This window comes from Myxocyprinus asiaticus, chromosome 33 (assembly GCF_019703515.2).
Source record: "Myxocyprinus asiaticus isolate MX2 ecotype Aquarium Trade chromosome 33, UBuf_Myxa_2, whole genome shotgun sequence".
Lineage (NCBI taxonomy): Eukaryota > Metazoa > Chordata > Actinopteri > Cypriniformes > Catostomidae > Myxocyprinus > Myxocyprinus asiaticus.
The window spans coordinates 12,678,609-12,692,655 of record NC_059376.1 but is presented as its reverse complement, the minus strand read 5'-3'; the positions used below and the strand labels follow the sequence as shown (position 1 = coordinate 12,692,655).

At 43.5% G+C, this 14,047-nt stretch overlaps 1 protein-coding gene across 1 annotated transcript in view; it reads right to left on the bottom strand.

The window, feature by feature from the left end:
• Window positions 1-700: 700 nt before the first annotated feature.
• Window positions 701-14,047, bottom strand: part of got1l1 (glutamic-oxaloacetic transaminase 1 like 1) — a 31,918-nt gene continuing 18,571 nt past the window's right edge. Inside the window, exons 3-8 of the mRNA XM_051669376.1 lie at window positions 10,695-10,818; window positions 10,223-10,440; window positions 9,603-9,753; window positions 5,891-6,050; window positions 2,129-2,271; window positions 701-1,714 (exon numbers count right to left, since the gene is read on the bottom strand). Coding sequence (XP_051525336.1) covers window positions 1,578-1,714; window positions 2,129-2,271; window positions 5,891-6,050; window positions 9,603-9,753; window positions 10,223-10,440; window positions 10,695-10,818 — 933 coding nt within the window. The 3' untranslated portion in view covers window positions 701-1,577. The remainder of the gene's footprint in view (window positions 1,715-2,128; window positions 2,272-5,890; window positions 6,051-9,602; window positions 9,754-10,222; window positions 10,441-10,694; window positions 10,819-14,047) is intronic.

Below are 14,047 nucleotides of genomic sequence, written 5' to 3'. Positions count from 1 at the left end.
TCTGTAAAATGCATTATTGTGTTGCAGTAACACAAGCCAGTTTGGTAAAACATTGGAATGCTAAATTGTATTCTTGTTAAACCTTTTGTTCTTCATCTTTAAAGTGACAATGTTAGAGATGTGCTTCACAATCTAACACCTATTGTTTAAAAACACATTTTCTTCTCTTTTGTTAAAAATAAAAATGTAAGACTATTTGTGTTAAAGCTACATCTAAAATTACATGAAATGGATTACTGTGTTACATAACTCTGTTTGTTGAACTAATGCAAAACTTTATCTTTGTTAAGCCATTTGTTCATATTTCAAGTGAATATGTGAATTAGTTTGCAGCATATCCTTTACTTGTCGTTTTAGAAAGATACTTTCTTATCTTTGTTTATTTTAGAAACACGTTTTCTCCTCTTTGTTAAAAGTAAAAATGTAAGACACTTTTTTGTTAGAGCTATAGCTAAAACTAAACAAAATAAATTATTGTTTTAGTAACATAAACCTGTTTGTTAAATTAATGCCAGACATTATCTTTGTTAAACCATTTATTCATTATTTTAAAGTGAATATATAAGTTGGTTTGTGGCACATCTTTTATGAATTGCTTTAGAAAGACACTTTCTTATCTTTGTTAAAAGTATATATATATATATATAAAAGAATACACTTTTATGTTAAAGCTACAGCTGAAATGAAATGAAATGTTGTGTTTTAGTAACATAACCCTGTTTGTTAAGCTAATGTTGAACTTTGTCTTTGTTAACCCATTTGTTCATCTTCTTTATAGTGGCTATGAAAGTGACTTTTGTTGCACATCATCACATTTTGTTTTAAAAACACATTTTACCCCACTTTGTAAAAAACAATAATAAAAAAATCTTGCCCCAACACCTAAAGCATGAACAGTTTCCCTTGTCCTGTTTAAGCAACAATGAATTTAAAACACTTCTCTGATATCAATCCACACTTTTGAGACTGGTTAACACTTCAGAGTGGACCAGAACAAAGTTAAGTTAAGTTTGCTAATTAATACATTCTGTGAGCATATTAAATGGGAGGGAACATAGAAAATGTTGCTTGATGTTTTTACATAAATGGTTTCACACAATGTCTGGTTATGTACTTTTATTTTCTGTTGTGGGTTACTCTTTTCAGCCCTATCAAAAATAACACAGATTATTCAGATACAGTAATAATTGATTAAAATGTCCTTAAAATACCAATATCTATTATAAAATGTACCACTTCACCAAATCTATTCTGATCGCTTGCACTTAAAATGCCCCACTGGTACTGACATGGCTATTTGCATTTTATTTGTCCAAGGACAACTAGCAAAGAGAGAGGCAGCAAAGGTTATTGCCATTCTGTCACTGAATTATGTCTTTAATTATAGATTAAGTGCCGTTTTTTGGGCAATTTGGCTATACCTTGAAGTGCAAACTACAGAGAACGTCTGTCTACACGAACCTAACAAATTCAAAGTTCAAATGGTTTAGTGTCCTTGGTACTCTGTTTGAATATATAATATCTATCTACTGAATAAGATACGTTTATGAAAGCTTCAGTATGATTTTAACACAGGGTCAGAGGGGAGAGGTCAAGGCTTGGTGGATGGATTCAGCAACAAGGTCCAGATTACGGCTGTTAATGGCACTAACATTCAGACACCCACTGGGTAACAAATAGATGTGTTTCCTCTGAAGAAATTCAGCCTGTTGAGCTTATAGAAAACATGAAATTGATTATTATCTTTACAATATTTAAAGTAGTTTTTAAATGCATCACTGTAACAGGTTTTACAGTAAAAACACCATATGGCCAAAAGTGTGTGGACACCCCCAATTCTAATTAACAGGTTTGGCTATTCCAGCAGTTACAGTGAAGACAAATCTTAATACCATGGCATACAGTTCATTGTATAGCAAAGCACTAAGATATACAATATATATGATATGTCCACAGAAATGGCTGAAATAGCCAAACATGTCAATTAGAAGAGGGTGTTCACATAATTTTGACCATATAGTCTAAATAGTATTAAGATGCCCTCTAGAATGTTACCAATAAACTGCAAGCTCACCAATGAGAAAGTGGGATAACAATAGACTACATGTATTATTTATGTGTCACTTACCAGTGAGTCCAATACAGCAATAAAGGCCTCCAGGCTTTATAATGTGATCCCAAGGACCAGGACTACCCAAAATCCTCAGTCTTTCACGCAAACGTTCCCTTTTTAGCATGCAGCGTTCAGCCATAGTCTTCATACTTCCCTGCCTGAGAATAAATTCTAAATCATTGGCTGAATAATTCAAAGTGTCATTTTCATTTACGTTTTGCTTAAAGAATGGAGATCCCTGAGCACATGTTCATTAAAAATCATCTTCCATTCATGCATATTTACATATGCAAATGGAGATGTTCAATATTTGCAATGGCAAAGCAATGATTTTATGTTTTAATATTAACCACAACAGAAATGATCACAGTCAAGAACAAATTAGATTTATATTTATTTTTTTTAACATGTACTGCCTTAATAAATTGAGTGAGACAGGCAGATGTCCAAAGGGGGAAATCATTTAATGAGGGGCTGCTCACTGTAGCAGCTTCAAGTTGTCTTATCATTTTGTCTTGTTCTACTAACTACTTGCCATTGTTAGTTTTGCAATTGAAAATTGGACCAGACACTAGAGACAAAGTGAAGGAAAGAGCATCATCCTTTTGTTATCATTTACGAGCAATACTCTCAACAGTTTTACAGTTCATAAGTGTGCGTTGACGAATATATGTTTACAAAAACAGAATTGTCACCCTATTTTAATTCATAGATAATAACACTGTTTATTTCAATTACATATTGACTGCTCTAGTCAATGTCCCCGGTTTTCATTTCGGAATTCTGATCATCTTACCATTATGCAAACACAAAATGTTCTTTTGAAAAAATGTTAATTGCATTTGAATAAACTGGCATTTAACATATTTAATCATATTTCATATCATTGGATGCTTAAATAAAATGAATTAGTTTTTTCCTATCTGTCACTCACTCGACGTTGTGTTGATGTAGTGACACTAGGGGTTGCCCTTGGGAGCCCCAAACACCTTTGATCTTGAGAAAAGGCCAATGGGAATTGGCAAGTGGAATTTGCATGCCACTCCCCCAGACATACGGGTATAAAAGGAGCTGGCTTGCAACCACTCATTCAGATTTTCTCTTCGGAGCCGAGTGGTTGTGTTCAGCGAGCTGAATTACTCTGCCGATCCATTCACCTCTAATATCCAGTGAAGCTGTTGGATTTATGGCGCATTACAGTGGTTTCTCCCCCTCTTGCACTGGGGTTGTGCAGAGAAAGCCCCTGGGCGCTTCAGCAGCTAAAAGAGTATATTCTTTCCTCACAAAGAGTATATTTTCCTCCTAAAAGAGTGGCACATACGAAGCGTCTTTTTCAAGATGCCTTTTCGTTTGTGTATTATTCCTGGTTGCGGTCACTATCTCTCCGCTTCTGACGGCCACGATCGCTGTCTCACGTGTTTGGGTGCTTCCCACACAGAGACATCTTTCGTGGATGGTTCATGTCCTCATTGCGAGAACATGACCATGGCAACGTTGCGGTCGCGGCTTTTTTTCGTCAGAGGGAAAGCCACCCCAGCAGCTCCCCGCCTCGGTCCTTCCACCTATGGGTATGAGGACATGGTGGTTAGCACTGGGGGCGATTTGGGGACCTCAATGGGAGCTTCTCCACCGGGAAACCCCCCACTGACCTCCCATTCCCCAGCATGCTCGTGTGCCCCGGTCGAGTTCTGGGATGAGACCGTGGGCTCGTCTCAGGGCGGATTCGCAATCTCATTCGGAGCACGCGAAGAGGATGAGTTGTCGATAGTAGCATCGGAATGCGGGCTCATCCAGTCCGACATGGAGGACTCTGCTGGGCTCCCACTCTCGGGTGCGGTAGCCCAGTCGCAGGATGACACGGAGCTGGTGGCCATGCAAGCCCGGGCGGCTGCGAGCGTCGGCCTGGAGTGGAATCCTCCGCTCCCCCCGAACCCTCGCGGCTCGATGATTGGTTCCTGGGCCCAGAGTGCCACTCACGGCCACGCCCTGCCCCAGTACCTTTCTTCCCGGAGGTGCATGATGAGCTCACACGATCGTGGCGGGCACCTTTTACTGCCCGGACCCGGTTTGTGGGTTCCTCCACTCTCACTACCCTCGACGGTGGGGCGGCCAGGGGATACTCGGTGATTCCCCAGGTGGATCAGGCGGTTGTGGTGCACTTGCGCCCGCAGAATGCCACCACCTGGCGGAGCCGCCCGAGGCTCCTGTCCAGGGCCTGTAGGCTTACGTCGTCACTGGCGGCTAAGGCCTATGGTGCTGCTGGACAGGCTGCCTCCGCCCTGCATGCCATGGCTCTCCTGCAAGTGCACCAAGGGCACTCAAAGAACAGCACGAGGGTAGTCACGAGTTCTCGGCGGTCAAAAAACAGACGGAGGCCATATAACACATCCTGCCCGGCGCGACTCAAGGTCCCGCACCTCGTCTGCTTGTCACCAAGGGCGTCCCCCTGTGGCAGCAACACCGGCTCTGCCACAGCCCGCCCCAGTAGGCTGGCCACGGCCGGCTGCCAAGAACCCAAGGAAGGCTTCAAAGCGCCCCTGAGATGGGTGACCCAGGAAGCCAGGAACCCGCTGCACAGGAGCTGGTAAGCAGACCACTCCATCCCCCGGTTGAGGGCCAGGTGGAAAATCCTTATTTACCTTTTCTGTTGATTTCGCCACACCCCCAAGGGGTGAAGATGTGTGCTTTGACTCCCAGTCGTGTTCACAAAGTTGTGAACCCTTGATGAACTTCCTCCTTAGCCCTGTGGCAGGTGGGTTTTTGGAGAAACTCGCTGCAGGCTCAGTACGTGTGCTAACTAGGCCCTGTGCTGGGTTAGGTGCTCCACATGCGCTGGTTGCCCGTAGGTAACCCCGTGTGATGTATCTTCCGCAAAATGGTTTCCCTGTTGGTAAACCATGTCTTCCTTGGGCAGAGGTCCCTCTGCCCCTGGTCACCATGTTTGTAGAGCTCCTCCCCCCTCAGGTAGTACCTACCACGGGACTTCTCCACATGAGATATTTCCAACAAAACTCGGTAAGACCATGCAATGTATTTCCACTCAAATACCCCCCTCCAGCCAGGGTGTGGTCTCCGCGGTGTCCTCCTCTTTGGAGGGACACCCCCCGACACAGACCACTATTTGGCCCCCAGCTGAACGATTTCGTTCTTTTTGTGGAGAAAAAAGGAGAAGAGGCCATGGCTGGGTCAGCCGGTCCCTATTTTTGGGCAGTCGACCCATCCCCGAGGTGCAGGGGACTGTGTGACGCCTGTAAGAGCGTTGGGGAAGGTTACGTGACGGCCAGCCTGCTGGCTACGAGGCACACAAGGTCTACCCGTCTCACACCGCCAGTCCACGTATCACAGTTCAGTTAGTCGTGGCGTTTTGTATAGGGACCCCTAGTGTCACTACATCGACACAACGTCGAGTGAGTGACAGATAGGGAACGTCCTGGTTATTTTCATAACCTCCGTTCCCTGATGGAGGGAATGAGACATTGTGTCCCTCCTGCCACAACACTGAACTACCCGCTGAAATGGCCGGGACCTTGTCTCGGCTCCTCAGCACAAAACCTGAATGAGTGGTTGCAAGCCAGCTACTTTTATACCTGTATGTCCGGGGGAGTGGCATGCAAATTCCACTCGCCAATTCCCATTGGCCTTTTCTCAAAGATCAGAGGTGTTTGGGGCTCCCAAGAGTGACCCCTAGTGTCACTACATTGACACAATGTCTCGTTCCCTCCATCAGGGAACTGAGGTTACAAAAGTAATCAGGATGTTAACTTATCAAATCTTTACCACTCCACCAGATGGGCAGGGTTGCTTAGTACAGTGGCAATGACTCTGGCACCTTCCATTGGTGGGCAGGCCCAAAGTGTCTGAACAAGTTTCTCAGCTTGAGATTGTACAGCCAGAAGGTTCTGCTTTATCACACAAAGAAGATGGCCTACTCCCTCACCTGTTAATGTGAAATAAGGCATGTAAATAAAACAGTTTAAAATGAGTTACCCATGTAGGACATGTGCTTAGATCAATATCACTTGCTGCATTTAAATGGACACTTTTGTTCTTTTTTTATTGGAATGAAATCAATCTGATCAATGATTCTGAACATACTGTTAACATGAATGCTAAATAAAGTGATCAGGTTGATGTGTGTGTTTATATGTCAAAAGCATCAAATCTGAATTGATCTTGTGACATGCATACATTGCACGATTATAGAGCATTCCCTCGCCGTTGAAGAGGTGCCGTTTAACAATGCATGAATGAATCCGCAATGACCACGGACATTTGCCATTTCCCAGTCATTAAATTAAGGTGAAACTGGAGTGCTTTGTGTTCACTATTAAAGTTTATAATTGATAAGTTTATACCTCATTTATATGTTCGTGGGAGTTTGGCGCCTAGACGGCGCACACATCAGTGCCCTTGAGACGCGGTTCATCTTCACGCACACTCAAGAGAGCTGAAGGGGCAGTCACACTAAACTTTGAGCATGGGAGATTATTTCAGACAATGCAACGAACAAGGATATGACATCACACGTGAGCTTCTGGTTTTAATAAAGAATACATAAATAAAAAAAATCATTCAAAATGTTCAAATATACCATTTACTTACTATCCAGCAACAATAAAAACATCTAGCTTTGAAATATTAGAGGTCAGTAGTGTGTGACGTTTCAATCTTCTACTGGTGTCATGAATCCCGCCTTTGTTGTTCCTCCCACTCACAACCAGAGGGCTCCATCACCTGGGGATTGACTTTAACTCTCTGGACTCCATTTCCCATAATCACCGTACCTGGCAATGATTACCTGTTCACCTGTTTCCAATCTATTCAGCTATTTAAGTCTCACACTCACTCTCTGTCATTGCAATGTCTTGTTTTGCTCTGGCTGACATTTCTGAGTGTTCCCTGAGTTTACTGCAGTTCCTGTGTTTGATCCTGGACTGTTTACCCTGTTTTGACCCGTTGCTGCCTGCCTACTATTACTGCCTTGATTTCCTGGATATAACCTATGATTATCTGCCGCTTGCCCTGACCCCTTGCCTGTTTATTGACCACCTCTCTGGATGACCTTGGATATTACTGTTGCTGGTGATTGAACCCATGCCTGTCTGTATTACTACGTTTATTATTATTATTAAAGCTGCACATGGATCTCAACTCCGTTGACTTATCATTACAATTGGTCATACGTCTTCTCAGAGTTCAGCATTCCCTCTTCATCATGACACCATTACAGCGTCAGTTATGAACATGTGCACAATGTCCCAGTTTCAGAAAGCAATCCGATCAAGCGTTTACATGGCAAACATTTTCTTCTCAAACAGATTATAAAAGTTTTACACCACCCCTTACAATCCGAATTAAGTTTACATCGGATTTGGTCAACTCATTCCAACTGCCGTGGTTACATGATACTTTTTTATTCGGACTGTGCTACTAGTCCAATCACAAATGGATTACTAGGGCCCATGTAAACACACCTATTGTTGCCTCTGGAATAACACTCATATCAACCAATCAGATTTAAGATTTAGATTTAGGACCGGGGTTGGAGTTAGGGTTAGTCTTAACCCCTGGTGGTAGATGCTGTAACTACACCATAAAACTTAGGCCCCGATATATATACAGTGCATAGAAGTTCTTCTTCATTCTTCGTTAAGAGGTAAGAATTTCGAAACAGCCGAGCAATGGTATACTTTTTGCGAACAATCAGACAGTCTTTGTGTATATAATGCCCTCATTTTCTCTATGTATTTGTTGGTTCTTGTTCATTTATGACTGTAATTGTTTGTTTCTAGTGTTTCTAGTGGTTCCAGTGTTTCTCATGTTTTCTAGTGTTTTATTTGTGTTTTCATTAAAGAGCTGCAATTAGATCCATTGCCTCTCATCTTACAAACATTATAGAAGAACCAACCAACCATGGATTCATGGATTCAACCCAAGTCGTCCCAGCTTTGGTGATCCCGGTGGTTCCAACCTCAGTGGCCCCAGCTTCGGTGGTCCCAACCTCGGTTGTCCCAGTGTTGGTGGTCCCGGTGGTCTCAACCTCGGTGGTCTCAGCTTCCGTGGTCCCAGAGGTCCCAACCTCTGAGTCCCCAGCTGCCCTGACCTCTGAGTCCCCAGTTGCCCTGAACCTGCCAGGGTCCCCAGCTGCCTGGACCCTGCCAGAGTCTTCCGGCCCTCCACTGGGTCCCCGGTCATCTCCTGCTGCCTCGCCTGGTCTCTTGGCCGTCTGCCGGATCCCTGGGGGTCTCCTGCTGCCTTGCCTGGTCCGCAATGATCTCCTGGCCGTCCACTGGATCCACGGTGGTCTCCTGCTGCCTTGCCTGGTCTGCTCTAGTCTTCTGTCTGTCTGCTGAATCTCCGGTGGTCCCCTGCTGCCTTGCCTGGTCTGCTCTGGTCTCCTGGTCATCCACAGCGGCCTCTCCTGATCCCCCGTGGTCATCAGTGGCCTCCCCAATCCCTGTGTTCTCCACCACGCCTGTTGGCGCCACCGTCGTCACCTGCCATTTTTGCCCTACCCTAGCTCGCTAATGTTTGTTGTTGCTTTTGGGCTTCAGGAGACGCCCACTCGGGAGGGAAGGCTATGTAATGTTATGATGTCTTTGTGCAGTAGTTCAACTGATAGAGCGTTGTACTTACAATGCAAAGGACCAGGAACGCATTCTGAAGGTAGCATGCAAGTCAAAATGTAAGGCGAAAGTGTCAGAAGTACCACAAAAATTATGTGGTTATGTGGCTTCAGCGGTTGTGTTTTCACATTTGCTTTTTATAACACTGTTTGTTAGGTTTTGGCTTAAGGTTTAAGTAGAGATGTAGGTTATGTTGATTTAAAACTTCAAAGAGCATTAATCTTAAAAAAGATCATGAGTTCAAGAGAAAATTTAACTCACTTTTAGCGCCACCTAGTTGAAATTTAACCTGAGATCGTTAAATCATTTTGTGAAATGTCACCACAGTCCAGGGGTTAAATTGGGGTGGAACAGTCCGTAACGGCATACCAGCACCTCCAATTCCAAAAACAAAAAACATAGTCCAGACTGTGTTGCGCTGGAACCAGATTCACTGTAACTCGCCTAGTGTGGCATTGTTTTAAGCTAAGCGCACATGCACTCCGCCTTGCTCCGCTGTTTGCTTAAAGCAGTTAAACCAGCGGGAACTGATTTGTAACCCCCCCACCCCCACAGAAGGTTTCGCTACATTGCAATCCTAATTTAACCTCAGCTGCAGTCACATAACTCCACTGAACCTACCCTCTGATTAAGGGGTAGGTTGTGGTATGGCCTATTATTTTTTTTATTTTTTTTATTTATCAGTCAAGGATGTTGAACCAGGACTCCATGTCCTACTTGGCAAGATTACCTTGTACCTCTGTAAGTAACAAATACTGGAATTATTTTTCAGCTCTACTTCAAAACCAATACTCTTCAGATATTACTCTAACAACAATTTGCATTAATAAAACTCTGACCCCAATCAAAAATAGAAAACACACCATAGAGACCAAAGTTGTGGGAAAAAGACTGAGCGCAGAGCAACTCAAGTCCCAAAGACACACAGTATCGCACAGCCCAGGCATCCTGCTCAACAGAACCACTGCACAAACCCTGAGCAGGCAACAAGAAGACTGGAAACATTTGACGCTTCTAATAAAGACAAAAAGAAAGAATGGGATTAAAGGATGTCTGGTTGATGGGTACTGCTGGTAAAACATTCAGAATTAAACAACATCAACAAAAGCAACTGACTCACTCTGTGGCTTTTAGTAATAAAACCTTACATTTGCCAAATATAAACTAACTTGTGAAGATCAAAGGCAACACACCACCCATTAATGATTTGCTGTCTAGTGGTTTATACATCTGACAGCATGAATTAACCTGAACTTCAGAAAGATTCTTTGTTGTCAGTAATCTTCATGATGAGATGTTTACTGAGGCTGAAGTATATTTGATTTTGCCCAGAAAGAAAAACTGGCCTTACACACCTAATAATAACAGGACCCTGGAAACATGGAAAATAATTGGACTCCCTCTCTCTCTATAACTCTTCCCCATCTTTTTTTATTTTGTCTTTAAGCCTGATTTCTTTTTTATTATTATTCTGAAACCATACCACCATGACCTCAGCTACACGTTTCCACTCTTCCTGAGAGAGGTCGGCACCAGTGGGACAGTGGCCAGAGGCAAACAGGACCACCACACTTTGTTCTGGAGCGTTTTCTAAGTCATGCACCACGTTTTCCACACACACTCCATGAGATTCTGCATGCCAGTAACGGTAGTTTCGCACGTCATCGATCCCAGCTGCCTTAAAGGTGCCTGCTAGTGAGTCTACAAGAAACAACATGGGAATTGTCTGATGTACTACTACAATTGCATATTAAAAAGTGCATGGTGATCTGCTAGAACTTTTATGATATTTTTAAGGTTCATCTTCATTGTTTTGGACTAAAAATGGCTAGAACATGATAGAGAGTAGACACATTTTATATCAAATTAAATAAGTCAAATCAAATGATCCAAATCTGAACAGGTAAAATACACATCTAAGAGCACAGAATGTCATAGGCACTCTTATTACCCACCATCACATGGAGAGGGGAGGAGGACAGGCCCACTCCAGGAAGAGCTTGAACAGTACCAAGATTTCAGTAATTCAGCACCCAGACGCACTGCCCCAGTACATCGTACTGTTTGGACTCCGAAGACCTTAGAAAAGGGAAAGAACATCACGCATTTTCACTGAGCAGGTAATTTTGTTATGTTCTGATCCAAAGCTCAACATTTTTGTCATTAACTTGTTAAATTAAACTTGGACAAAATGGCAAAAATTGGTTAGGGTGAATGCCATGTTCTCTGTATGGCAGTGGTCTTGCACTTATACTGACACCTGTTGGTGTGGATGCAACATCATTGTATAAATGGCCTATTCACAGCCAGCCATGACCAATTTATTCTTCAACTGAGTGTCCAAACACAGGGGGTTACCGACATAAAGCGAGTACTATTAGGCTGGTCGTATGATCTTAATATGTTGGTCCTTGGGGCAACCCATTCCATGAATAAAACAGCTTTTATTAGCTGTTATAATATGACTGGGGTCTTCATCCCATGTGAGTGTGCATAATGTTAAACATATGTTTAAAGTGTATATTCATTTCTTTTTTTGCAAAAATATATGTGCACCTTTAGTGATCAAAACGTACAACTGTTTGAATGTTCTGTACTCATTAGCATCCAATTAAATATACTGTGTACCCTGAATAAGGTCTATTGTTGGCAATACACAGTGTACCATAGCAGACTGTCACTTTTAACCCTTAAATGCATAACATTAGAGCCCCAGCACCTCATTCTACCTCCTTTACCACATCAGTTTTTTTGGTTTATGCCCCCACTTTGTAAGTATTCCTCAACCTTTCTCTTATGAATTGTCTAAAAAAAAAAAAAAAAAAGTAATTTCAATGTTTATAGAGTCTTTAGTGACCAGAGATATATAATAGTGCTGCAATATGTATATTTCCACTTCTATAAATCATACTTGTATGATTATTTCATATCTATTTAAGTTTACTATCACAGTATATGTATTTCTTTGTTCATTACAAAACAAACGAGTGCCCTATTCATACAAATTACTACTATATCATGTTGATTTTCTGAGAAATAGTGGTGAATTATCACTATCCCATGTGTATACACATACATATTGCACATGCTATTTGTTACTCAAGGTGGTGCTGTTGTTAAAGTGATTGACTTGACTAACCCTTTTTGACAAAGAAGCAACATGGAAGTAAACTATAGCAAGTGTAAAACATGAACAGTATGATACGGCTTTTGACATTGTACTACTACAGGTGTACTACTGATATTCTGTAAATTGTGCGTCTATTTCGACTCAATAACTGCTTGAGAAAATGCATCTGTGTAACTTATGTGTAGCTTATGTGTTAAGTGTAGCTCAATATACGTTTGACAGCCAGTTGCGTCTCATAAAATTTCAGCATGGAAGTAATGAATCTTCTATCTTTTGCTGCATCTTCTCTTTGATCAAAAATAAATAAATAATAAAAGACCCCCCCCCCCCCCCCCCAAAAAAAAAAACAGAGTACATTTTATTCTGTTATTTTCTAATTGTCTTAAAAATGCTTTGCAAATTTTACACTATCTGGGCATTTTGTAGGCCCATTTGTGATAGACAAAAGTGCCGGGTCGCTAAACACCTGAGGTACGTAAGAATGTTTGGATAATGCCCATGCATTTAAGGGTTAAAAGCAATATCAGTCCTTTACATGACCAATGACGATTACATCCCCATTTCAACAGTCTGCATTTGCTGGTTCAATCTGGTTTAAAAGCAGAAGGTCAAAGGAAATTTTTCCATAGCCTGGGGTTTGTGTCTGTCACAGTTATCCACCGTTCTGTGGACTCTTATTTTGATATGGTTTTTATGTCATCCTTAGTTTCCCCTGGACTACACTTCCCATAATGCAATGCCCTCATCACTGCCATCTGTTCCCAATCTTCCTCACCTGTCCTCCATTTCCTCATCAGCACCTGTGTGTATAAATACCCTCCAGTTTTATTCATTCTTTGTCAGTTCTTGAATTGTCACGTTGTATTGTTGAGTTTGTTGCGTAGTAGTAGTATACTCCAGCGTATTTCCTAGATTAATTCCTTGTATGTTACTTCTTCCACTCCAGCGTTTTCTATTATAAGTCTAAAGTTACTCCTGCATCTCCTCTCTTCCATTCCTTGAACCAATGTTACAGAAGAACTGACCGCCAATAGGACCCAATGGGAGCTTTCTTATTCTGCTGGCACCGAACACATTCATCTGGATTATGGAGCTTTCAGGTCCACTTCTGGAGCTATTTAGTCAGGAACTTCCTCTCCTGGAATACACACTTAAGTTCTCTCAACTCGTTTCCCTAACCCTTTTACCAGACACCTACCTCAAAACCATTTATGGAATGGGGTTGAACTTTCATAGAATCACGGCACTCCCGGAGGTAGGGAGTCTTTCTTTTGAGTACGTTCGAACCACCCTAGTCATACATCATCTCTCGCTCTTGCCATCCACCAAGACAAACCCTTGCTCCACGCCTTCCACGGCCCCTGTCGCCAAGGTAACTCCACTCCTTTTTTCCCCTTACACTGAATTAAGGCGGGAACCCCGGGCCACAACCAGCGCCCGCACCTGCCACGGTTAACGAGCCAGTGCCCATGCCTGCCACGGTTACCGTCCCAGAGCCAATGCCTGTAGCCTTGACCATCCCTGTAACCACACTCCCTGCTGGCCAGAAGAGAAGGAAAAGGACTCCTTCTCTCCAGTCTCTGCCCATGCTCACGACCGCAGAGGTCAAGCCCCAGTCTCTGCCTGTACTCTCTACCATGGGAGTAACTTTCCAGTCATCTACGGCTCTTAGCCCCGAGTCTTGCCTTCCCTGGCCCTGCCCCTCAAGCCTCTCCTGGCTCCACCTTCCCTGGCCCCGCCCCTCGAGCCTCCCTTGGCTCTGCCTCCCTTGGCTCCACCCCTCAAGCCTTCCACGGCACTGCCTTCCTTGACTCTGCCTCCCATGGCGCCGCCCCTTGATCCTTCCATGGCTCAGCCATTCATGTCTCCACCCCTCGAGCCCCTCACTGCTCTGCCTTCCACGGCTCCGCCTGCCTTTGTCGAGACTCTCCAGGCTCCGCCTGCCTCTGTCTACCCTTCCTTGGCTCTGCCCTCTGTGTCTCCTACTGCTCTGCCCTCAATCCCTGGATCTCCACCTCCTACGGCTCTGCCCATTCCACCATGGTCTCCACTACCTGTGTCTCAAATCCTTTATCCTCCTGTGGCTCCGTCTCCAGACCCATCTCCGGCTCTGCCATCGAGCCCTCAAGGCCGCCTCCCAGGCCTCCTGACCCAGTCCCTGTCCCGTGGCCGCATCCC